The following is a 25,784-nucleotide window of genomic DNA, read 5'->3' as shown; positions in this document are numbered from 1 at the left end:
GAAAGGTTTATGTATGCGGCGCCATCTGGTGGCGGGCCCCTTGCACGACCCCCTTAAAGGGCGGTTTATTTCTCAGGATCCTCTCCTTTGAGGATCGCCGGGCGGGCCCCATTGTCGTCACTCGCTTGGAGTTACTTCACCATACTGCCCTTTTCAACTCTGGGTATCTCGCAATTTCTTGCACTTTACCCCTGTGTCACAGACTATCGCTCCCTGCCGGGGTTTTTCACAGTACATGAATTACCTCCGATACCACATCGGTCTGTCATTCCCCTTGCAGGGATTACCACAACTGCTACCCTGGTGGATGTCGTTTTCTACAAAATACTAAATGGCGTTATATACGCCCTGTGGTTACTTCCCAGTGGCTCTGCCGTGAACTGGAGGGTATATTCGGCTCTTTCCCTCTCACATGGGGGAAGCCGATTTCAAGTATTATCCCTGCTTTGGGGCTGGTGGCCAGGTTCATTCTGGATATAGAGAATGTCGATCCTGCACCTGTATCATACATTTCCCGTTTCTGCCCAGCGGGTGGATCTCATGGCGGGAGTCTGGCTGTCGCCAGATACGAGGGGTCACAAAGGCCTCCTGTTTCCCATTCCCTGAGGGTCCTCACAAGTAATGGAATCTCCTTCTGAGGTGGATTTGTATGTTAATCGTCGGGTTACAGGCATTAAATATGCCTCCCATCCCGGCCTGGACGGATTTTACGGATCCGTAGGTGGTAACTTTGCCTGAAATCAATGTACTTGTTTTCAGGGCCTGTTGCCCGTCCTACCATGGCCATCGCATGGTTGGTTAATACTATTGCATGCTGGGCTGATGCATTTGTAAAGTTTTTCCCCTCCAACACGTCTGGGATTCAAATGTCTTTTGCCGCTCACATAAAATATGTAGTGGTCGTGTGGGATTACCTACATTGGATGCCGGTCTTCTAACTTTCAGGGTTTCAGCTGCGTCTGTATCCGCCGCAATACCCTATGGCTGCGTTATGGGAAAGCAGAGGTGCAGTCTCCTACCATGGGGAAGATCTTGTTTGGTCCGGCCTTGACAAGATTGTTGCATCATTGGCAGTATCACTAATGGAGAGATGCCGTCTTTGGCTACTCCCACTACATTCGGACTAACTCTGTTTAGTCTTTTTGTCCTCAGGGTCAGCCTAAAGGCCTGTTTTTTCCTAGGCTGTTGGCCTCTACGGGGGCCACCATATCTAGTACCGAGCTGTCCTGGACTTCTGGACGGCCCTGCTTCTACGCCGGAGGATAAACCTTCAGCCTGACGGGGCAGGTCTACATCTGGGGTATTCCAGAGTGAGATACTGATTCTCAACGGCCTCTCATTGCTCAGGCGGCCTCCTCACAGGCGTTGTTACACGGCCCCTTCTTCCGATCAGGGCCTTACAAACCCAGAAAGCTATACTGCCTTTGCGGTAAGCAGAGCTATTTCGGCCAGCCTCACTATCTCAGCGAGGGACTGGTTGTTCTTTTTTCTTTCTGGGGCAGTGACTGACTGGTCCTTCATTTGCCTACTCTGTCTCAAATCCCTGAATCAGATCCCAACGGTGCCTGGACTCAGGTGGAATCCTCCATGCTCCATCATCCGACGTTTGGAGCCTGGGGACTTTATGGTATATCTGAGTATTCAGGATACGTACCTACGGGTACATACAGAGCCCTCTCATCAGCATGTGCCACAGCAACACTTGCAAGTTTCAGGCTCTGCCTTTTGGGACTGTCCTTAACTCCACCGGGGTTTACCAGCTTTACGGATTTTCATTACTCTTGGTGATGCGCGGTCTCCCAGAGTGTCTACCTTTTGGGAGGGGGAAATGTGATCAGTTCCATTCCAGGCCTTGCCATAATTGACTCTTCTCTAGATGGATCGAGTTTTTTCCATCGGATCGCTGTTCGGACGATGATGCTCTCTCCGAAGGCGAGTCGGTCTCTGTCCGGGTGGCTATGGCCATCTCGTCCAGGGTATGCTTTGCTGCAGACAGTGTCTGGTCCGCATTCATTTCGGGGTAGCTGGACGTCTGTCGCTTCCGCCCTGCCACTTGTTGGAACTTTCGGCTGTCTTGGGCCTTCACTCTGGCCTAACCCATATGTCACGGTGAACCTAAATAGGTTCAGTCCAACAGTGTCACAACAGTGGCTTCCATCTAGGCAACACTGGTAGTTCGGTGGCAATGACAGGAATGTCATACATTCTCACATAGTCCAAGGGTCTTCTCCTGGCCAACTCTGCAGTGTTCATTCCGGGAGCTCTCCATTGGGAAGCGGGCTTCCTCAGCCGTCACGACGTGCATCCTGGGGACTAGTCTCTTCTCCAAGAGAGGTTTCAACTCCTGTTGAGCAGAGGGGGCCTCCCTAAGGTGATTGGTCCTCATGGCCTTCTGACTCTATCACACACTACCGGTGTTACAGTCCAGCTCTAGGAGTACTGAAGCTACCTTCAGTGACTCTTTGTCAGTGAAGTGGTCCTTCCACTTTCAGTACCTGTGTCCTCCGGTCTCCCTTCTTCCTCGAGGTCTTTGGAAGTTTAATTCGAGACGGAGGGGCTTTCCTTCTGGGGGCTCCAGTTCATCCCAGACATCACTGGTACTAAGATTTTCGGAGTCTTCTCATCGATGCTCCGTTCCTACTGCTTCACTATCTGGACCTGTTGTCTCAGGGTCCTTGTTTTTCCCTGGACCTGGATCGTTTGTCTTTGACTGCGCCCCTCCTGTGGTCCTATGGCTTCCCGGGCTCTGTCTTCATTTGAGATGTTTAGAGCAGATAGGCCAGACTTTGCTGGGATCTGCCACAGACTGTGGCATACATAATTCTTATGGTATCGTACCTGTCGATACGATCCTCCGGTGTCCAGGATTTCCAGATATTCTGGCATTCCTGCCGGCTGGCTTGGGTTTCACCCTCGGCCTGGCCTTCCTGGCAGTGCGGAACTCTACACTGTCGGTATGGTTAAGATATGGAATTGCTCCACTCTGGTATCCAGTTCATCCTTTGGAGTGTTTTTCTGGATTATGCTTCCATTTATCCTCCCTAGGGGCTCCTTGGGAGTTAGTAGTGGTTCTTCGTTCCCTCCGGGGACAGTCGATGGAACCGCTGGTTGTGATAGCCATTACATGGTCTATTGCTTTGGCTTTCTCTCTTTCTCTCAAGGTGTTTATATTAACCAGGAGAGTGTCTGACTTGGGAGCGTTCTCATGTGGCTCCCTCTTCTGGAGGGCATCATGTCAGGGTGTGAGTTGCTCTCGCCCGGTGTTTCTTCTTAATGTGGTTTTTAGGTTCCATATTATTCTGGAACTTATGGTACGGCCATTCAGCCCCCAGTCCTCTCGGCTGGTGTGGCCTTATTGACTGTTGTCCGGCCTCTTTGGATTTATGTGATCCGTTCAAGCTCCTTACGGAAATCGGACTCCTTATTGGTGGTCTGAGATTTCTAGTTTTCACAGGAAAGGATGGCCGGCCTATAACTAAATGTTGGCTGGATGGCCTCGTATGTCTTCCTCAGGGGCTTACCCAGGGGTAGGCCTTTCTGTTGTTGATGCTTTGTTTTTTTTCTCGGGCCATGTAACCCTTGTGGGCGGCTCGCTGTGGCGCCTCGGCTGTTTTGCCTTACTAGGTGGCCACGTGGTCTTCTGTCCACACCTTTTTAAGTTTTTAGGCATTGGTTTCCTTTGCCTCTCAGGATGCTTCCTTTTTGGCGACGGATTCTCCTCTCAGCACAGAGGAGCGTCCCCACCCTTGGTTGAACTGCTTTGGGACATCCCCAAGGTCAACCCTGTGGACCCCCTATGGACCCTGAAGTAGAAAACAAGAGATATGGTAAGAACTTACCTTTGTTATCTCTGTTTCTACGAAGTCCATAGGGTCCACAGGGCGCCCGCCCTGACGCACCTGGCTTCATATGGGCTGTGTGACTGGTCACCGGTTTTCCGTCTCCTTTTCTGTGAGTATGGTTCTAGAGTGTTCCAGTTTTCTCTTCTCCTCGGCCTTTGGCTACTTACAAACTGAGGTGCCTCTGGCTTGGGGCTGGGGTTATAGGGAGAGTGGACCCAAGTGCATGCTGGGAGCTAAAAGCTTTAACTGCGTGGTGCCCGGATTTGGTTCCCAACCTATACCCCAAGGTCAACCCTGTGGACCCTATGGACTTCGTAGAAACAGAGATAACAAAGGTAAGTTCTTACCATATCTCTTGTTTTCTCTTTAGTTCTAGGTTGCTAGGCTTCATATTCTGGCTTTCCTATTGGAAGCGGGGTGTGCTCCCTTTACTAGGAGTTTCCAGCAGTAGGAGATACATTAGGGACATAGGAACAGACCCCGTCATCTGTACTGACTATGGGCCTACACATGGAACCTCAGGGCCAAAGGGTAAAATCCCCTTTAATTGACTTTTTTGTTGTACGCAGGTTTTCAGACCCCCGAATCCGTGGACCATGGGTATTATGAATGTACTGGCAGAGCTTCATCAGGAACATGACTTGAAAGTGAGTAAGACTAATTCTTCTGGGGGACATAGTCCCATCTCTTTGGGCTCTAGATGTTTCCTGTGACCCTACTCTCCAGCTCCCCCGTCCTTGTCTGAAGCCACCAGTGAGTAAGGTTTCTGTTCCCCTTTCAGCTGAATCTGAAGTTCGAGATTGAGGTTCTGTGTAAAAATCTGGCCATTGACATCAATGATCTGAAGCCCGGCAGCCTCTTGAAGGATAAGGACCGTCTGAAGTCTCTGGATGAGCAGCTTTCTGCCCCCAAAAAAGATGTTAAACTGCCGGAGGAGCTGCCCCCCATCACCAATGCCAACGAATATGCCATCCGCACGGCTGGTAAACTCTGGGCTTCCGTTGAGAAGCAGGAGTCTGACGCAGTGTTTACAGGTAGGAGCTGCCATCTCCGCTGTTCGCTGTCTTCTCAACTTGAGCGGTGTCTCATGTTATCTCTTGTTTCCAGCCACAGCCACGGCTCCACCACCCAGCACCACCTGCACAGTAACTGTGCCACCACAGCCCCAATACAGCTACCATGATATCCATATCTATTCCCTCGCCGGGCTCGCCCCGCACATCACGCTCAACCCCACGGTAAGTGACCCCTCAGCAGAAAGCTCTGTATCCTGTGGTCTGATGAGCACCAGACTCATGTTGTGCCCTCTGCCCCCCTAGATCCCACTGTTCCAGGCTCACCCGCAGCTCAAGCAGTGTGTTCGCCAAGCTATCGAGCGAGCGGTGCAGGAGCTGGTTCACCCTGTGGTCGATCGTTCCATCAAAATTGCCATGACCACTTGTGAGCAGATCGTGCGGAAGGACTTTGCACTAGACTCGGAGGAGTCGCGGATGCGCGTGGCCGCTCACCACATGATGCGCAACCTGACCGCGGGCATGGCCATGATCACCTGCCGCGAACCTCTGCTGATGAGCATTGCGACCAACCTGAAGAACAGCTTTGCCACGGCTATGCGGGTACAGCTAACCCTCCTGTGTGCATGTGTGAGGCGGATAGGAGCCCGGCCTGGGCATGGGGCACGAGCTTCGAGAGCCGCCCACAGAAGATCCCAGCAAATGCGTCCTCTATTATTAATGATGTGAGATGTTTTGTGTCCTCCCCAGGCAGCCTCCCCCCAGCAGCGAGAGATGATGGAACAGGCCGCCGCTCAGCTGGCTCAGGATAACTGCGAGCTGGCCTGCTGCTTCATACAGAAGACAGCGGTGGAGAAAGCCGGCCCAGAAATGGACAAGAGACTGGCGACTGTACGTTCTCCTCTGTTCCTTATGTGTTCTGCCTGCCGTCTAGGCGCTGGCTGCCGGGGCTATAGATGTGGTGGGGTTTATTTTGTATCGGTTTTATTCCTTCACGGTGAATGTGGAATAGACGCTGAGGTGTAACTCGTATCCTGTTTTTAACCGTATACGTCCCCTAGTCTGTAGTAAAGTGCATCTGGGAAGCGCTGCAGCTTTCTGATGCACACGGGGTATGTGAGGTGAAGCAGGCTTTGGTGTGATGCCAGCGTAATGTGGAAGTAGTGTGCAGAGTACTGCATGTACCCAGATGCCTTGTTCCCTACGCAGAGCACTTGGCTTGGAGAGGTGTCTAATTAACCAACAGGTAAAATTTAGGCTTCGTGATGGTAAGAGAAATATGCAATGGTGGTGATCCAGAAGCCGCGTAGCCCAGCACGTAAGGGCCTACGTCCCAGTAGTGTCCAGTTGTGGCTTTTCCTGCAGCATTGGGAGACACGAGGCTCTATGGGGTGCGGGCTAAGTATCTGCATACATATCACACAGTGTGATAATATCTGTTACTGTGCACAGGAGTTCGAGCTACGGAAGCACGCCAGGCAGGAAGGCCGCCGCTACTGTGACCCCGTGGTGTTGACGTACCAGGCAGAACGCATGCCGGAGCAGATCCGACTGAAGGTAATCTATCTGACGTCAGAGCGAGCGCACATCTGGGTGCAGATTCAATTTGGGAATTCAGTTGGTTCTGGCTCTGTGTAATGTTGTTACCTTCCCCCCCGAGCAGATGGGTTTATAAATAGAGCCTCATGGAAACATTTAGCAGCAGAGCTAAAGTGGACGTCTGCATTCCCCATAACGGCCATGAGGTGGCGCCAGAGTCAGTTTCTCCTATCAGCACAAATGACTTGTAAGATGGTTTGGGTGATCCTAATGGACCATTCTCTCCCTCTTCCTCGCCATCTTCCAGGTCGGCGGTGTGGACCCCAAGCAGCTGGCTGTTTATGAGGAATTTGCACGCAATGTTCCCGGCTTCCTTCCCACCAATGACCTGACGCAGCCCACGGGATTCCTGGCGCAGCCCATGAAGGTACTGGCAGCGAAGTTCCAGCATTACAGCCTCAGAGGAGGTTCCGCATTTTACAAATAACTAATTTGCTCTGTCTCTGTGTTAGCAACATGCCTGGGCCACGGACGACGTTGCTCAGATCTATGACAAGTGTATAACGGAGCTGGAGCAGCATCTGCACGCGATCCCTCCCACGCTGGCAATGAACCCTCAGTCGCAGGCTCTGCGCAGTTTGCTGGAGGCAGTGGCCCTTGCTCGTAACTCTAGGGACGCCATTGCTGCTTTGGGGCTGCTGCAGAAGGTGAGATCCTGCCCTGTGACATTGCTGGTTCTGTGTGGGCACGTGTGTATATGGGCACCTTACCCTGTCTTATCTCCTATAATCAGGCTGTAGAAGGCCTCCTGGATGCCACGAGCGGAGCCGATGCCGACCTCTTACTCAGATACCGGGAATGTCATCTCCTTGTCTTGAAAGCTCTGCAGGACGGACGGGCCTACGGCTCTCCATGGTGCAACAAGCAGATCACCAGGTGCGTAGAGGAGACCGCGTTCAGATCTGAGTCTTGTTAGGGGAAAGTATCTGCTGTAAATGACCGCTCCCCGCTCTGCGCCCCGCAGGTGTCTGATAGAATGCCGGGATGAGTACAAATACAATGTAGAGGCTGTGGAGCTCCTGATCCGGAACCATTTGGTGAATATGCAGCAGTATGATGTCCACCTGGCACAGGTAAGTCTGCGCCGCAAAGTCACTGTTTTGGGGTTTATCCGTTTCTTTAGGCTTCGCTATTAACGGCAATGTTCTCTTGGTACAGTCCATGGAGAACGGGCTGAATTACATGGCGGTTGCCTTTGCCATGCAGCTGGTGAAGATCTTGCTGGTGGATGAACGTAGCGTGAGTCACGTGACCGAAGCAGAGTTTTTCCACACCATAGAAACTCTGATGCGCATCAATGCACACTCCAGGGGCAATGCCCCAGAAGGGTGAGTCCTGGGCTCCCACTCTACACCTCTTGCAGAATGCTTTGTAGTAAGGTGTGTGCTGCGTAGTGCTGATACTGTTATATTATTCCGATGTCCTACAGAACATGCTCTCGCTCTTCCGGTGAGCGGTGTATGATGTGAGGGGGAGTGGTAGTCACAGTAATGCGTTACATTGGCAGAGGTGGGTAAGGGCAGGGTGTTACTGGAATTGCACAGTTGATAGGTGATACATGTTTTGGGATTAGTCTACAGTCATGGTCCATCGTTAAGTTATGGTAGAGCAGGGGTGGGCCCCCTGTGGAACTATACATCCAAGCATGCCCTGACAGCAGCGAGCTGTGGTCCCAGAGGATGCTTCCTGCTGGAACCGACCAATCAGGGAATAACTCTCCTCCTCTTCCTCTGTCCTTGTCCCAGGCTTCCCCAGCTTATGGATGTTTTGCGCTCTAATTTCGAGGCTATGATTGAGCGGGCACAGGGGGGACCAAATTTCATGATGCATTCTGGGATTTCCCAAGCTTCGGAGTACGATGACCCCCCCGGCTTGCGGGAGAAAGCGGAGTACTTGCTGAGAGAGTGGGTGAACTTGTACCACTCTGCGGCCGCTGGACGGGACAGCACCAAGGCCTTCTCGGCGTTTGTGGGGCAGGTGAGTTTGTGCTAAAGTTACTGTGACCGCTGCAAGTGACGGAACCTTGTACCTGAGCGCGCTCCTCCCCCCGCAGATGCACCAGCAAGGGATCCTGAAGACTGACGACCTCATCACTCGCTTCTTCCGCCTGTGCACAGAGATGTGTGTAGAGATTAGCTATCGGGCACAGGCAGAGCAGCAGCACAACCCAGCTGCCAACCCCACCATGATACGGGCAAAGTGCTATCATAACCTGGATGCATTCGTGAGGCTCATTGCGCTGTTGGTCAAACACTCTGGAGAAGCCACTAACACAGTGACCAAGATAAACCTCCTCAATAAGGTGAGCAGCCGTGCTCTCTGCTAGGAGAGAGGGGGTGGGTGCTGGATGGCACTGGGGGGGAGCGCTCTGGCACTTTGGGGGAGGCGTTCTGGGGTAGAGCGCTCTCTGCTGGGGGGGGGGGGGGGTGGAGTGCTCTGTTGATCTTTCCCTATGTTGTCTGACAGGTCCTAGGCATTGTTGTAGGGGTTCTGCTGCAGGATCATGAAGTGAGGCAGAGCGAGTTCCAGCAGCTTCCATACCACCGAATCTTCATCATGTTGCTGCTGGAGCTGAACGCCCCGGAGCACGTGCTGGAGACCATCAACTTCCAGACGCTGACAGCATTCTGGTGAGTTCTGCCGCTAACCGAGGGGTTAACTTGTGTCTCCCGTTCTCTGTAGCCTGGCGTGACCACCTCCTGATCTCTCTTCCAGTAACACCTTCCACATACTTCGTCCCACCAAAGCCGCAGGGTTTGTCTATGCCTGGCTGGAACTCATTTCCCATCGGATCTTCATCGCACGAATGTTGGCTCACACCCCACAGCAGAAGGTTGGTGACCATTGTAGCAATGCCGATATTCCAGGAGTCTCTCCCGACCAAGCCTAACCTGTTGTGTGTCTGCAGGGGTGGCCGATGTATGCCCAGCTTCTGATTGACCTCTTCAAGTACCTGGCGCCATTCCTCAGGAACGTAGAACTCACCAAACCCATGCAAATTCTATATAAGGTGAGTGGTATATAGGAGACATAGGGGAGCCGCTCTCTAGGCCTCTGACTGTGGAAGTGTAATGAGGGGGGGAACGTCGGGCCTTCTGCCAAGACTCGGACATGTCCTAGCTGCACCTTATTGTAGGAATGTTGGACATGAACCAGTCTTGTGTGCACGGGGCAGGGATTGGATGGGTGGGATGGTATCGGGACCCTTGTGGTCTATTAATACATGTGATAATGTTACAGGGCACTCTGCGTGTGCTGCTGGTATTGCTACATGACTTTCCAGAGTTCCTGTGTGACTATCACTACGGCTTCTGTGACGTGATCCCACCTAACTGCATCCAGCTGAGGAATCTGATCCTGAGTGCCTTCCCGCGCAATATGAGGCTTCCGGACCCCTTCACTCCTAACCTCAAGGTACCGTACACTCTGCAGTCTGGGATTATTGGGAGCTTGTAGCCCAGTATGCATCATATTTAAACCAGTGTTGTGACTTATAACGGTGGTTACGCTGTGATGCTAGAGAGAGGCCTCTGCTCCCCAATGTGTGCAGCTGCTGGGCCTGTGAGCAGCCTCCTGTACGCTGGGAGTGAGCGACATCGCACACTGACCGGTAAGTGGACGGCGCAGGACATTGACTGTGCCTCTGTCTTCCTGCAGGTTGACATGTTGAGTGAGATTAACATTGCTCCCAGGATCCTCACAAACTTCACCGGAGTGATGCCCCCGCAGTTTAAGAAGGACTTGGATTCCTATCTGAAGACTCGTTCTCCAGTTACCTTTCTGTCCGAGCTCCGCAGCAATCTGCAGGTTAGTGACTGCCACATGTGGTATGGGGGTGAATGGGGAAGTGTAAGGTCATTTGCAGCCACGTGGTATAGGGGTGAATGGGGGAAATGTGATTAGTGGCTGCCATGTGAGGTATAGAGGTGAATGGAGTGTGGCGATCAGTAATCACCACGTGTGGTATGCAGGGATGTGGCGATCAGTAGCCCCCACGTGTGGTATGCAGGGATGTGGCGATCAGTAGCCCCCACGTGTGGTATGCAGGGATGTGGCGATCAGTAGCCCCCACGTGTGGTATGCAGGGATGTGGCGATCAGTAGCCCCCACGTGTGGTATGCAGGGATGTGGAGGCAGAGCCTCCCCTGTCATACTCCTGAGAGTTGAAATAAAAATGATTAGAGGTCAAATATCTTCTTTGTATTACTGTAAACCTCTTTTGTTAACTATAAAAATTATTACAACACTCACCAGCTTTGTGGAGCTCCCTGGGACTGCAGGGAGACGAGAGATGAGGCAGGAACAGCTCAGCCTCACTTCTGTATAGTCAGACACTGCTCGCAGAGCTGGGGGGGCGGGGCCACACCACAGGCACTAAGCTGCACAGATGGAGCTAGTAGAGGCATGCAGGTAGGAGAATCAGTGGGTGCTGAAGCTTAGTGTAGGGAGGGGAGAGTTATAGTGAGTAGGGGGTGAGACTGGCTCTCAGCTCTCATACCCATCTCCATGTGTTCCTCCCCAGCCATTGTCCTCACCGCACGTCACTGGTGGTACGGGGATGAATGAGGAGAGTGCGCCGATTAGTCGCCACAGCTTGTGGTAAAAGGGTGAATAGAGGAATGTATGGTTTGGCTGGTACATGTGGTATAGAGATGGAGGGGGGGGGGGTGAGATCGGCAGATGCAACAATGTAAATGGTTAGATGGATGAATGCATTGTCAATGACTGGCAGGTGTGAAATAGAGATGAATACGGGCGGAGTGGTCAGTGGGCGCCGTGTGTATGTATATATAATATATGTGTGTGTGTGTGTGTATATATATATATATATATATATATATATATATATATATATATATATATATATATATATAATATAATATATATGTGTGCAGACAGACACATAAATATTGGGACATTGACAGAATTTTCATATTTTGTCCTCTATTCACCACCACAATGGCTTTGAAATGAAACAAACAAGATGTGATTTACCTGCAGACTTTCAGATTTAATTTGAGGGTAATTACATCCAAATCAGGTGAACGGTGTAGGAATTACAACGGTTTCTATATGTGCCTCCCACTTTTTAAGGGGCCAAAAGTAATGGGACAAACTAAACAATCCTAAATCTAACTTTCACTTTTTAATACTTTGTTGCAAATCCTTTGCAGGCAATTACAGCCTGAAGTCTGGAACGCATAGACATCACCAGACGCTGGGTTTCATCCCTGGTGATGCTCTGCCAGGCCTCTACTGCAAATGTCTTCAGTTCCTGCTTGTTCTTGGGGCATTTTCCCTTCAGTTTTGTCTTCATCAAGTGAAATGCATGCTCAATCTGATTCAGGTCAGGGGATTGACTTGGCCATTGCATAACATTCCACTTTTTAGCCTTAAAAAACTCTCTGGTTGCTTTTGCAGTATGCTTCGGGTCATTGTCCATCTGCACTGTGAAGCGCCGTCCAATGAGTTCTGAAGCATTTGACTGAATATGAGCATATAATATTGCCCGAAACACTTCAGAATTCATTCTGCTGCTTTTGTCAGCAGTCACATCAACAATAAATACAAGGGAAATAGTTCCATTGGCAGCCATACATGCCCACGCCATGACACTACCACCACCATGCTTCACTGATGAGGTGGTATGTTTTGGATCATGAGCAGTTCCTTTCCTTCTCCATACTCTTCTCTTCCCATCACTCTGGTACAAGTTGATCTTTGTCTCATCTGTCCATAGGATGTTGTTCCAGAACTGTAATGGCTTTTTTTAGATGTTGTTTGGCAAACTCTAATCTGGTCTTCCTGTTTTTGGTTGCTCACCAATGGTTTACATCTTGTGGTGAAACCTCTATATTCACTCTTGTGAAGTCTTCTCTTGATTGTTGACTTTGACACATATACACCTACCTCCTGGAGAGTGTTCTTGATTTGGCCAACTGTTGTGAAGGGGTTTCTACTTCAGGGTCCATAGGGGGTCCACAGGGTTGACCTTGGGGTATAGGTTGGGAACCAAATCCGGGCACCACGCAGTTAAAGCTTTTAGCTCCCAGGATGCACTGGGTCCACTCTCCCTATAACCCCACCCCCAAGCCAGAGGCACCTCAGTTTAAGTTGGTGCCCGGCCGGAGTCGGGTCACCGTTAGCGCAGGGGGAGCTGATTAGCAGCCCCTAAGCTTATTTTATTTTTTTAGGGACAAAGTTTTTTCATGGACTTTGGACTCTTCAGAGCGGCAGCGTCGGACTGTCCATAGGACGTCTAAGCTGCCGCTCCGTCACCCCGCTGGCGCTGAGACGCCAGTACAGATCTGGGGATCTCAGCGGGACCCCAGAGTCTGTACTAGCCGGACTCTGCGGGCGCCCAGGACTGCTGCCGGATCCACGGGGAGCAGGTAAGGTCGCGGATCACCGCTTGCGGTGATCCGCGCATTTCAAATGCAGTCCTGTGCCTCCGGTCTCAGGGGACAGACCGGAGGCACCGGCAGTGGCGGCGGGCCCCCCATACCCCGTGTGTCCACTAGACCACCAGGGACTTAACGATCGGTGCAGGGAGCCGGCGTCCCGGGGGTTAATAGCCGGCCAGGGGAGGCAGCCTTCCCTGTTACAGCGGCTCCTCCCCTCAGCTCAGCGCGCCTTTCAGTATCCATAGTCTGGCGTCGCTGAGCTGCTTCCTCCGCGGGCCACGCTTCTTCTGAGGTCTCCAGCGGCCATTTTATCTCTGTGGTGCAGCAGAAATCTCTCAGGATGGCAGTGAGTCCAGTCCCCCTGCGTACCTCACCATCAGGTCAGTGTACACAGCACTGTAGCCTTCCCAGACACTGAATCTGGGCAGTTGAATGCAGTGTAATAGTGCAGTATATTATATGACATGTTTATGTATATATGTATATATCTGCATTGTATGTGACTTATGCTAGTGCTGACTGTACTTTATTCTCTCACCTGTCAGTGTATATCTATCCCTTTTCTTTATCTGCCCTAATACAGCTGTACTTAGGGTGGTTCTGAGACCTCACATTTATATACTTGTTAATTTCTACTTCAGGGTCCATAGGGGGTCCACAGGGTTGACCTTGGGGTATAGGTTGGGAACCAAATCCGGGCACCACGCAGTTAAAGCTTTTAGCTCCCAGGATGCACTTGGGTCCACTCTCCCTATAACCCCGCCCCCCAGCCAGAGGCACCTCAGTTTAAGTTGGTGCCCGGCCGGAGTCGGGTCACCGTTACTGCAGGGGGGCTGCTTAGCAGCCCCTAAGCTTAAAAGAGTTTTATTTTTTTACTACTCTTCAGAGCGGCAGCATCAGACTGTCCAATGGACGTCTGAGCTGCCGCTCCTACACCCCGCCGGCGCTGCGACGCCAGTACAGATCTGGGGATCGCAGCGGGACCCCAGAGTCTGTACTAGCCGGGCTCTGGAGGAATCCCTGGGCTGCTGCCGGATCGACGGGGACAGGTAAGTCGCGTGGTCACCGCTTGCGGTGACCCGCGTGTACATGCAGCCTTATGCCTCCGGTCTCTGGGGACAGACCGGAGGCGCTAGCGGTGGCGGCGGGCTCCCCCTCCATGGAGGCATACCCCGCGTGTCCACAGCCCACCAGGGATTATAGCGGCAGCGGGAGCCGGCATCCCGGGGGGTTAATTGCTAGCCAGGGGAGGAAGCCTTCCCTGTCTAGCGGCTTCTCCCCTCAGCTCAGCGCGCCTTTCAATAATACAGTCTGGCGTCGCTGAGCTGCTTCCTCCGCGGGCCACGCTTCTTCTGAGGTCTCCAGCGGCCATTTTCTCTCTGTGGTGCTGCAGAACTCTTAGGATGTCAGTGAGCCCAGTCCCCCTGCGTACCTGGCCATTTTGGGTCAGTGTACACAGCGCTGTAGCCTTCCCAGACACTGAATCTGGGCAGTTGAATGTAGCGACATTGTGCAGTATATTATATGTCATGCTTATGTATGTATATATATTTTTCTGCATTGTATGTGACTTATGCTAGTGCTGACTGTCTGCTTTTTCTCTCACCTGTCAGTGTATATCTATCCCTTTTCTTTATCTGCCCTAATACAGGTGTACCTGGGGTGGTTCTGAGACCTCACATATATATATTTGTTAATATCTGTGAGGTTTGTCACATACTGTTGCGTGCTGCACGTTGCCATATTTTAGATGGAACTGTGAGTTGCGTACGCTGATAATGGGTTCCTGCAGCTAATCTTAGCGTCAGTCAGGACCGGTATGGCGCTGCTTAATATTTCCGTCAAGATAGTCAGATATATCTGACCAGGAGATTGCACACGATACTGCACCCATTATTGCTATCCTGCAAGTCATAGCCTGCAGGAATTAGTGCGGAGGATTTTAACTCAGAAAGGTTTACGTATGCGGCACCATCTGGTGCCGGGCCCCTTGCACGACCCCCTTAAAGGGCGTTGTTTCTCAGGATCCTCTCCTTTGAGGATCGCCGGGCGGGCCCCATTGTCGTCACTCGCTTGGAGTTACTTCACCATACTGCCCTTTTGAACTCGGGGTATCTCGCAATTTCTTGCAATTTACCCCTGTGTCACAGACTATCGCTCCCTGCCGGGGTTTTTCACAGTACATGAATTACCTCCGATACCACATCGGTCTGTCATTCCCCTTGCAGGGATTACCACAACGGCCACCCTGGTGGATGTCGTTTTATACGAAATACTAATTGGCGTGATATACGCCCTGTGGTTACTGACCAGTGGCTCTGCCGTGAACTGGATGGTATATTCGGCTCTTTCCCTCTCACATGGGGGGGAGCCGATCTCAAGTATTATTATCCCTGCTTTGGGGCTGGTAGCCAGGCTCATTCTGGATATAGAGAATGTCGATCCTGCACCTGTATCATACATCTCCCGTTTTCTGCCCAGCGGGTGGATCTCATAGCGGGAGTCTGGCTGTCCCCAGATACGAGGAGTCACAAAGGCCTCCTGTTTCCCATTCCCTGAGGGTCCTCACAAGTAATGGAAATCCCCTTCTGGGATGGATTTGTATGTTAATCATCGGGTTACGGGCATTAATACGCCTCCCATCCCGGCCTGGACGAATTTTACGGATCCGTAGGTGGTAACTTTGCCTGAAATCAATGTACTCAAGTTTTCAGGGCCTGTTGCCCGTCCTACCATGGCCATCGCATGGTGATGCTTTTGTGACGTTTTTCCCCTCCAACACGTCTGAGGTTCAAATATCTTTTTGCCGCTCACAAAATATGCAGTGGTCATATGTGGGATTACCTCATGGGATGCCGGTCTTCTAACTTTCAGGGTTTCGGCGGCGTCTGTATCCGCCGCAGTACCCTATGGCTGCGTTATGGGAAAGCAGAGGTGCACACTCCTTCCAGGGGGAAGTTCTTGTTTGGTCCTGACCTTGACAAGATCGTTGCATCATTGGCAGTATCACTAATGGGGAGATACCGTCTTTAGCTACTCCCACTACATTCGGACTAACTCTGTTAAGTCTTTTTGTCCTCAGGGTCAGCCTAAAGGCCTGTTTTTTCCTAGGCTGTCGGCCTCCACGGGGGCCACCGTATCCAGTACCGAGCAGTCCTGGACTTCCGGACGACCCTGTTTCTACACCTGAGGATATACCCTCAGCCTGACGGGACAGGTCTACATCTGGGGAATTTCCAGAGTGAGGTACTGATTCTCAACGGCCTCTCATTGCTCATGCAGCCTCCTCACAGGCATTGTTACACGGGCCCTTCTTCAGAACTGATCAGGGCCTTACAATCCCAGAAAGCTATACAGTCTTTGTGGTAAGCAGAGCTATTTCGGCCAACCTCACTATCTCAGTGAGGGACTGGTTGTTCTACTTTCTTTTTGGGGCGGTGACCGACTGGTCCTCCTTTGCCTATACTCTGTCTCAAATCCCTGAATCAGATTCCAACGGTGCCTTGACTCAGGTGGAATCGTCCATGCTCCATCATCCGATGTTTGGAACCTGGGGATTTTATGGTATATCCGAGTATTCAGGATACGTACCTACGGGTACATACAGAGCCCTCTCATCAGCATGGGTTCAGGTTTGCTGTGCCACAGCAACACTTGTAAGTTTCGGGCTCTGCCTTTTGGGGCTGTCCTCAACTCCACCGGGGTTTACCAGCTTTATGGATTTTCTGACAGTTCACCTGTTCAGTGTATCCGAATGCTCCTTTCTCTGGACGGTCTCCTACTTTTAGCAGGATCACCAAGGTACTTTACCGCCAGGTCAGGATAACCGGGGCTTCTTCTCGTCACAGAAAAGTCCTCCCTGCATCCCTCACAGGGTTTTCTTCATCTGGGAGCACTGCTGGATTCTCAGAATCTGAGAATTTTTCTGGCGTAAGACAAGATCTCCACTCTTCAACTTCGAGTGTGCGGATATCTACGCAGTCGACATATGTCATTACTCTTTGTGATGCGCGGTCTACCAGAGCGTCTACCTTTTGGTAGGGTGGAATGTGCTCAGTTCCATTCCAGGCCTTGCCATAATTGACTCCCCTCCAGATGGATCGAGTTTTTTCCATCGGATCGCTGTTCGAACCATGATACTTTCTACGGAGGCGAGTTGGTCTCTGTCCGGGTGGCTATGGCCATCTCGTCCAGGGTGTTCTTTGCTAAAGACAGTGTCTGGTCCGCATTCATTTCGGGGCAGTTGGACGTCTGTCGCTTCTGCCCTGCCACTTAACTTGTTGATACTTTAAGCTGTCTTGGACTTTCACTCTGGCCTAACCCATTTGTCACGGTTAACCTGAATAGGTTCAGTCCGACAGTGTCACAACAGTGGCTTCCATCTAGGCAACACTGGTAGTTGGGTGGCAATGTTAGGAATGTCACCCATTCTGACATAGTCCAAGGGTCTTCTCCTGGCCAACTCTGCGGTGTTTATTCCCGGAGCTCTCCATTGGGAAGCGGGCTTCCTCAGCCGTCACGGCGTGCATCCCGGGGACTAGTCTCTTCTCCAAGAGAGGTTTCAACTCCTGGTGAGCAGAGGGGGCCTCCCTGAGGGGATTGATCCCCATGGCCTTCTGACTCGATCACACATTACCGGTGTTACAGTCCAGCTCTAGGAGTACTGAAGCTACCTTCAGTGACTCTTTGTCAGTGAAGTGGTCCTTCCACTTTGTGTACCTGTGTCCTCCGGTCTCCCTTCTTCCTCGAGGTCTTCGGAAGTTTAATTCGAGACGGAGGGGCTTTCCTTCTGGGGGCTCCAGGTCGTCCCAGACATCACTGGTACTAAGATTTTCGGAGTCTCCTCCTCGATGCTCCGTTCCTACTGCTTCACTATCTGGACCTGTTGTCTCAGGGTCCTTGTTTTTCCCTGGATCTGGATCGCTTGTCTTTAACTGCGCCCCTACTGTGGTCCTCGGGCTTCCCTGGCTCTGTCTTCATTGAGATGTTTAGAGCAGATAGGCCAGACTTTGCTGGGATCTGCCACGGACTGTGGCATACATAATTCTTATGGTATCGTACCTGTCGATACGATCCTCCGGTGTCCAGGATTTCCAGATATTCTGGCATTCCTTCCAGCTGGCTTGGGTTTCACCCTTGGCCTGGCCTTCCTGACAGTGCGGATCTCTACACTGTCGGTATGGTTAAGATATGGAATTGCTCCGCTCTGATATCCAGTGTTTTCTGGATTATGTCTCCACTTGTCCTCCCTAGGGACTCCTGGGGAGTTAGTAGTGGTTCTTTGTTCCCTCCGGGGACAGTCAATGGAACCGCTGGTTGTGATAGCCATTACATGGTCTATTGTTTAAGCTCTCTCTCTCTCTCTCAGGGTGTTTAAATCAACCAGGAGAGTGTCTGAATGGGGAGCGTTCTCATGTGGCTCCCTCTTCTGGAGGGCATCATGTCAGGGTGTGAGTTGCTCTCGCCCTGTGTTTCTTCTTAAAGTGGTTTTTAGGTTCCATATTATTCTGGAACTTATGGTATGGCCATTCAGTTCCCAGTCCTCTCGGCTGTTGTGGCCTCATGGACTGTGGTCCGGCCTCTTTGGCTTTATGTGATCCGTTCAAGTTCCTTATGGTAAGCGGACTCCTTATTGGTGGTCTGCGGTCTCTGGTTTTAACAGGAAACGATGGCCGGCCTATAATGAAATGTTGACTGGATGGCCTCGTATGTCTTCCTCAGGGGCCTACCCATGGGTGGGCATTTCTGTCGTTGAGGCTTGTTTTTTTCTCGGGCCGTGTAACCCTCGTGGGCGGCTCGTCGTGGCGCCTCGGCTGTTTTGCCTTACTAGGTGTCCACGTGGTCTTCTGTCCATACCTTTTTAAGGTTCTAGGCATTGGTTTCCTTTGCCTCTCAGGATGCTTCCTTTTTGGCGACGGATTCTCCTCTCAGCACAGGAGCGTCCCCACCCTTGGTTGAACTGCTTTGGGACATCCCCAAGGTCAACCCTGTGGACCCCCTATGGACCCTGAAGTAGAAAACAAGAGATATGGTAAGAACTTACCTTTGTTATCTCTGTTTCTACGAAGTCCATAGGGTCCACAGGGCGCCCGCCCTGACGCACCTGGCTTCATATGGGCTGTGTTACTGGTCACCGGCTTCCCGTCTCCTTTTCTGTGAGTATGGTTCTAGAGTGTTCCAGTTTTCTCTCTCTTTTTCTCTCCTCCTCCGGCCTTTGGCTACTTACAATCTGAGGTGCCTCTGGCTGGGGGGCGGGGTTATAGGGAGAGTGGACCCAAGTGCATCCTGGGAGCTAAAAGCTTTAACTGCGTGGTGCCCGGATTTGGTTCCCAACCTATACCCCAAGGTCAACCCTGTGGACCCTATGGACTTCGTAGAAACAGAGATAACAAAGGTAAGTTCTTACCATATCTCTTGTTATTTGTGTGGTTTGTCACATACTGTTGCGTGCTGCACGTTGCCATATTTTAGATGGAACTGTGTGTTGCATACGCTGAAAATGGGTCCCTGCAGCTATTTTTGGCATCAGTCAGGACCAGTATAGTGCTGCTTAATATTTCCGCCAAGATGGGTCAGATATGTCTGACCAGGAGATAGAGCGTTATACTGCACCCATTTTTACTATCCTGCAAGTCATGTGCTGCAGGTGTTAGTGCGGAGGATTTGACTCATAAAGGGTTCTGTATGTGGCGTCATCTGGTGCCGGCCTCTTTCACGACCCCCTTGGGCGGTTTGTTTTCTCGGGATCCTCTCAATTGCGGATCGCCGGGCGGGCCCCATTGTTGTACCTCACTTGGGGTTACTTCACCATACTGCCCTTTTCATCTCAGGGTATCTCGCAGCTTCTTGCACTCTTCCCCTGTGACACAGACTACCGCTCCCTGCAGGGGTTTTTTGCAGTATATGAATTCCCCCTGGTGCCACAATAGTCTGTCATTCCCCTTGCAGGGATTACCACAACAGCCACCCTGGGTGGATGTCGTTTTCTACGAAACGCTAATTGGCGTGGTTGACGCCCTGTGGTTACTTCCCAGTTGGCTCTGCCGTGAACTGGGTACTGTTCGGGGCTCTTTCCCTCTTACACGGGGGGAAGCCTATTTCAGGTATTATTATCCCTGCTTTAGGGCTGGTAGCAGGTCCATTCTAGTTAGAGTGAATGTTGACCTGCACCTGTATCATACACCCTCAGTCTTACATGCCTTCGGGTTACCTGTTGCTGACTAGCGGGTGGATCGCATAGCGGGACTCTGGCTGTTGCCAGATAGGAGGTGTTACAACAGTGTTTGGCCTCCTGTCCCAAATTCCCTGAGGGCATCACGAGCCCCTCCTGGGGGGGATGGGCGTGTTACTCGTCTGATTACAGACGTTACTACGCCTCCCATTCCTGCGTGGTCGGATTCTTCGGATCCGTAGGTGGTAACTCTGCCTGAAATCAGTATACTTGCTTTCGGGAGTTGTTACCCATCCTACCATGGCTATAGCATGGTTGGTTAATACTATTGCATATTGGGTTGATGCATTTGTAACGTTTTTTCCCCTCCAACACGTCGGGGGTTCAAATGTATTTGGTCGCTCATGTAATATATGCAGTTGTCATAGGTGGACATGCCTATATTGGATACCAGTCTCCTAACTTTCAGAGTTCCGGCTGCGACTGTATCCTCCGTAATACCCTATGGCTGCGCTCTGAGAATGCAGAGGTGCAGATACCATCTTTAGGGTTGATATTGTTTGGTCCTGACCTTGACAAGATTGTAGTAACATTGGCAGTATTACTAACGACAAGTTTACCGCTTTCAGCTATGCACACTACAAGGCCTCAGACTAAGTCTGTTAAGTCTTTTTTGTCCTCTCGGTCAGCCTAAAGGTCTGTTTCTTCGTAGACTGTCGGCATCTACAAGGGCCGACATATCCAGTACCGAGCAGGCCTGGACTGCCAGCCGATCCTGCTTCTGAACCTACGGATATCTCTTCAGTCTGACGGGACAGGCCTACAACTGGGAGATACCGATTTTCTCAGTTCGCCCGGTATTAGTGTCAAGTTGCCGCGGCTACGTGGGTAGGAGGGTACGCCCTCTTTACAAGGGCCTTACAGATCCAGAAAGCTATGCAGTTGTTGCGGTAAGCGGAGATAATTGGGCCATCCCCACTATCTCAGTGAGGGACTGGTTGTTCTGTTTTCTTTCTGGTGCGGTGGCTGAATGGTCCTCTTTGGCCTGTTCTCTGTCTCAATTCCCTGAACCAGTTCCTAAAGCTACCTGGGCTCAGGAGGAAATCCCTATGCTCCATCATACGATGTTTGGAACCTGGGGACTTTAGGGTATCACTGGATATACAGGACGCATGCCTACGGGTACTTACAGAGACCTTTCCTCAGCATGGGCTGAGGTTTGCTGTATCACAGCAACACTTACAATTTTTCGGGCTCTGCCTGTTGGGACTGTCCTCAGCCCCACAGGGGTTTACCAGCGTTTTGGATTTTCTGACAGTTCTTCTGTTCAGTATATCCCAATGCTCCTGTACCTGGACGGCCTCCTGCTCTTAGCGGGATCACCGGGGTACTTTACGGCCAGGTCAGGATGACTGTGGCTTCTTCAGGGTGCAGACGTTTAATCAACGGGGAAAAAGTCCTCCCTGCATCCCTCTCTGGGTATTCTTCATCTAGGATCCCTGCTGGATTCTCAGAATCTGAGAATTCTTCTGGCGTAAGACGGAATCTCCTCTCTTCCATTAGGAGTACATGGTTGTCTGCGCAGTCGACAGCTGTCTTTACACTCTGGGATGCATGGTGGAATGGGCTCAGTTCCATTCCAGGCCTTTCCATAATTGGCTCATCTCCAGATGGAATGAGTTTTTTCTGTCGGATAACTGTTCAAACGATGATGCTCTCTCCGGAGGCAAGTCGGTCCCTGTCCGGGTGGCTATGGCCATCTCGTCCAGGGTTTTCTTTGCTAGGGACAGTGTCTGGACCGAATCCTTTTCAGTGCAGTTGGACGTCTGTCGATTCCACCCTGTCAATTAACTTACTCTGGCATAACTCTTGTTTCCCGGTGAACCTGAAAAGGTTCAGTCCGACAGGGTCAGGACAGTGGCTTCCTTTTTAGCAACACTGTTCGTTGGGTGGCAATGACAGGTATGTCACATATTCGGACATAGTCCGAGGGTCTCCTCCCGACCATCTCGGCAGCGTTCATTTCAGGAGCTCTCCATTGGGAAGCGGGAGTCCTCAGCCGTCACGACGTGCATCCCGGGGACTAGTCTCTTCCCCAAGAGAGGTTTCATCTCCTGGTGAGCAGGGGGGGCCCCCCTGAGGTGACCCTCATGGCCTTCTGACTTTATCACACTAGGGTGTTACAGTTCAGCTCTGGGGATTCTGAAGCAAACTTCAGCGACTCTTTGTCGGTGAAGTGGTCCTTCCACTTTGTGTACCTGTGTTCTCCGGTCTCCCTTCTTCCTCGAGGTCTTTGGAAGTGTTTTCAATCGAGACGGAGATGCTTTCCTGCTGGTGGCTCCTGATTGCCCCAGATGTCAGGGGTACTTGGATCTTCGGAGTCTCTACATCGATACTCCATCCCTGATGCTTCACTGCCCGGACCTGTTGTCTCAGGGTCCTTGGTTTTGCCTTGGACCTGGGTCGTTTGTCTTTGACTGTGTCCTTACAGTGGTCTTACGGCTTCCCTGGCTTTGTCATCGTTGGAATGATTAGAGCACATGGATCAGCTTTTGCTGGGACCTACCACAAACTGTGGCAGCCATAAATCTTATGGTATTGTACCTGTCGATACAATCCTCCGGTGTCCAGGATTTCCAGATATTCTGGCATTCCTTCCGGCTGGCTTGGGTTTCACACTTGGCCTGGTCTTCCTGACAGTGCGGATCTCTACACTGTCAGTATGGTTAAGATATGGAATTGCTTCACTCTGGTATCCAGTTCATCCTTTGGAGTGTTTTCTTGATTATGCCTCCATTTGTCCTCCCTAGGGACTCCTTGGGAGTAAGTAGTGGTTCTTCGTTACCTCCGGGGACAGTCAATGGAACCGCTGGTTGTGATAGCCATTACATGGTCTATTGCTTAGGCTCTCTCTTTCTCTCAGGGTGTTTATATCAACCAGGAGAGTGTCTGAATTGGGAGCGTTCTCATGTAGCTCCCTCTTCTGGAGGGCATCATGTCAGGGTGGGAGTTGCTCTCGCCCTGTGTTTCTTCTTAGTGGTTTTCAGGTTCCATATTATTCTGGAACTTATGGTACGGCCATTCTGTCCCCAGTCCTCTCGGCTGGTGTGGCCTCATTGACTGTGGTCTGGCCTCTTTGGATTTATGTGATCCGTTCAGGTTCCTTACGGAAATCGGACTCCTTATTGGTGGTCTGAGATTTCTGGTTTTCACAGGAAAGGATGGCCGGCCTATAACCAAATGTTGACTTGGATGGCCTCGTAGGTCTTCCTCAGGGGCCTACCCATGGGTAGGCCTTCCTGTTGTTGATGCTTGTTTTTTCTCGGGCCATGTGACCCTCGTGTGCGGCTCGCTGTGGCGCCTCGGCTGTTTTGCCTTACTAGGTGGCCACGTGGTCTTCTGTCCACACCTTTTTAAGGTTCTAGGCATTGGTTTCCTTTGCCTCTCAGGATGCTTCCTTTTTGGCGACGGATTCTCCTCTCAGCACAGGAGCGTCCCCACCCTTGGTTGAACTGCTTTGGGACATCCCCAAGGTCAACCCTGTGGACCCCCTATGGACCCTGAAGTAGAAAACAAGAGATATGGTAAGAACTTACCTTTGTTATCTCTGTTTCTACGAAGTCCATAGGGTCCACAGGGCGCCCGCCCTGACGCACCTGGCTTCATATGGGCTGTGTGGCTGGTCACCGGTTTTCCGTCTCCCATTTCGGTGAGTATGGTTCTAGAGTGTTCCAGTTTTCTCTCTCTTTTTCTCTCCTCCTCCGGCCTTTGGCTACTTACAAACTGAGGTGCCTCTGGCTTGGGGGTGGGGTTATAGGGAGAGTGGACCCAGTGCATCCTGGGAGCTAAAAGCTTTAACTGCGTGGTGCCCGGATTTGGTTCCCAACCTATACCCCAAGGTCAACCCTGTGGACCCTATGGACTTCGTAGAAACAGAGATAACAAAGGTAAGTTCTTACCATATCTCTTGTTTTTTCTTCACCAGGGAAATAATTCTTCTGTCATCCACCACAGTTGTTTTCCGTGGTCTTCCGGGTCTTTTGGTGTTGCTGAGCTCTCCGGTGCGTTCTTTCTTTTTAAGAATGTTCCAAAAAGTTGATTTGGCCACACCTAATGTTTTTGCCATCTCTCTGATGGGATTACTTTGATTTTTCAGCCTAATGATGGCTTCACTGATAGTGACAGCTCTTTGGATCTCATATTGAGAGTCGACAGCAACTGATTCCAAATGCAAATGTCACACCTAGAATCAACTCCAGACCTTTTACCTGCTTAATTGATAATGAAATAACGAGGGAATAGCTCACACCTGTCCATGAAATAGCTTTTGAGTTGATAGTCCCATTACTTTTGGCCCCTTAAAAAGTGGGAGGCACATATAGAAACCATTGTAATTCCTACACCGTTCACCTGATTTGGATGTAATTACCCTCAAATTAAATCTGAAAGTCTGCAGGTAAAGCTCATCTTGTTTGTTTCATTTCAAAACCATTGTGGTGGTGAATAGAGGCCAAAATATGAAAATTCTGTCAATGTCCCAATATTTATGCACCTGACCAATATATATATATATATATATATATATCTGCCACATAGTGGGAGGATAGATAGGTCTATGTGGGGGGGGGTTGGGGCTGCTGTAGTGGTGAATACTAATATGTATGGCCAGTAGCTTCCACGAGTGGCATAGGGGAGTATATGGCTCGTGGCCCCACGTGTTGCATAGGGGAGTATATGGCTTGTGGCCCCACGTGTGGCATAGGGGAGTATATGGCTCATGGCATAGGGGAGTATATGGCTCGTGGCCCCACGTGTTGCATAGGGGAGTATATAGCTCGTGGCCCCACGTGTGGCATGGGGGGAGTATAATGCTCATTGTGTTTATCCCGTCACCTCTGCAGGTATCCAATGAACCCGGCAACCGTTACAGCATCCAGCTGATCAACGCGCTGGTGCTGTATGTGGGGACGCAGGCAATCGCTCATATCCACAACAAAGGCAGCACGCCGTCTATGAGCACTATCACGCACTCGGCCCACATGGACATCTTCCAGAACCTGGCTGTTGACCTGGACACTGAAGGTAATGTCTGAGGAGCAGTCAGTCTGTCCGTCCAAAGTGTATGATATATGGCTGACTTATTGCGCTCTCTGTGCAGGACGCTACCTCTTCCTAAATGCTATCGCCAATCAGCTGCGTTACCCCAACAGCCACACGCACTACTTCAGCTGCACCATGCTGTACCTCTTTGCCGAGGCCAACACCGAGGCCATCCAGGAGCAGATCACGCGGTGAGACCCCACCACCTCTCCCGTACAATCTCTCGCGTCTTCCTGGTGACCTGGCTTTATACCACCCTGTACTTCTTGTCTTGTGTAGGGTCCTGTTGGAGCGGCTGATTGTGAACAGGCCGCATCCCTGGGGTCTCCTCATCACCTTCATAGAGCTGATTAAAAATCCAGCTTTCAAATTCTGGAACCACGAGTTTGTGCACTGTGCCCCGGAGATTGAGAAGTAAGTCTCCTGTGCCCCCTGTCCCGTGCACCACCGCTGTGCTGATGTGTGTATATAATACGCTTATTAGTGTGTTGTGCAATAAAGAACCAGTAACCGGGGTACCCTTTTTGCGGCAGGGTTTCATTATACGGATTCACCATACACAGCTGTCATCTGGGGTTAGGGTATTGGAGCTTGTAGCCCAGTAACATTAGGGGGGTTATAGGGACCTTTATCATGTGTAAACCAGTGTTGTGAC

At 51.1% G+C, this 25,784-nt stretch overlaps 1 protein-coding gene across 2 annotated transcripts in view; it reads left to right on the top strand.

Moving 5' to 3' along the window:
• Positions 1-25,784, top strand: part of CNOT1 (CCR4-NOT transcription complex subunit 1) — a 90,398-nt gene that overhangs the window by 46,116 nt on the left and 18,498 nt on the right. For both annotated transcript variants that reach the window (XM_088461170.1, XM_088461169.1), the window contains exons 28-48: positions 4,412-4,489; positions 4,624-4,876; positions 4,950-5,080; positions 5,162-5,458; positions 5,606-5,746; positions 6,308-6,412; positions 6,702-6,821; positions 6,907-7,101; positions 7,188-7,330; positions 7,419-7,527; positions 7,613-7,782; positions 8,200-8,431; positions 8,508-8,756; positions 8,921-9,084; positions 9,170-9,287; positions 9,363-9,464; positions 9,695-9,868; positions 10,112-10,261; positions 24,931-25,111; positions 25,188-25,320; positions 25,409-25,543. In XM_088461170.1, the coding sequence (XP_088317296.1) occupies positions 4,412-4,489; positions 4,624-4,876; positions 4,950-5,080; positions 5,162-5,458; positions 5,606-5,746; positions 6,308-6,412; positions 6,702-6,821; positions 6,907-7,101; positions 7,188-7,330; positions 7,419-7,527; positions 7,613-7,782; positions 8,200-8,431; positions 8,508-8,756; positions 8,921-9,084; positions 9,170-9,287; positions 9,363-9,464; positions 9,695-9,868; positions 10,112-10,261; positions 24,931-25,111; positions 25,188-25,320; positions 25,409-25,543 (3,380 nt within the window). The remainder of the gene's footprint in view (positions 1-4,411; positions 4,490-4,623; positions 4,877-4,949; positions 5,081-5,161; positions 5,459-5,605; positions 5,747-6,307; positions 6,413-6,701; positions 6,822-6,906; positions 7,102-7,187; positions 7,331-7,418; positions 7,528-7,612; positions 7,783-8,199; positions 8,432-8,507; positions 8,757-8,920; positions 9,085-9,169; positions 9,288-9,362; positions 9,465-9,694; positions 9,869-10,111; positions 10,262-24,930; positions 25,112-25,187; positions 25,321-25,408; positions 25,544-25,784) is intronic.

This window comes from Taudactylus pleione, unplaced genomic scaffold (assembly GCF_031769625.1).
Source record: "Taudactylus pleione unplaced genomic scaffold, aTauple2 ptg001022l, whole genome shotgun sequence".
In the NCBI taxonomy this organism is placed as follows: Eukaryota; Metazoa; Chordata; class Amphibia; order Anura; family Myobatrachidae; genus Taudactylus; species Taudactylus pleione.
This window is presented reverse-complemented; position numbering and strand designations above follow the sequence as displayed.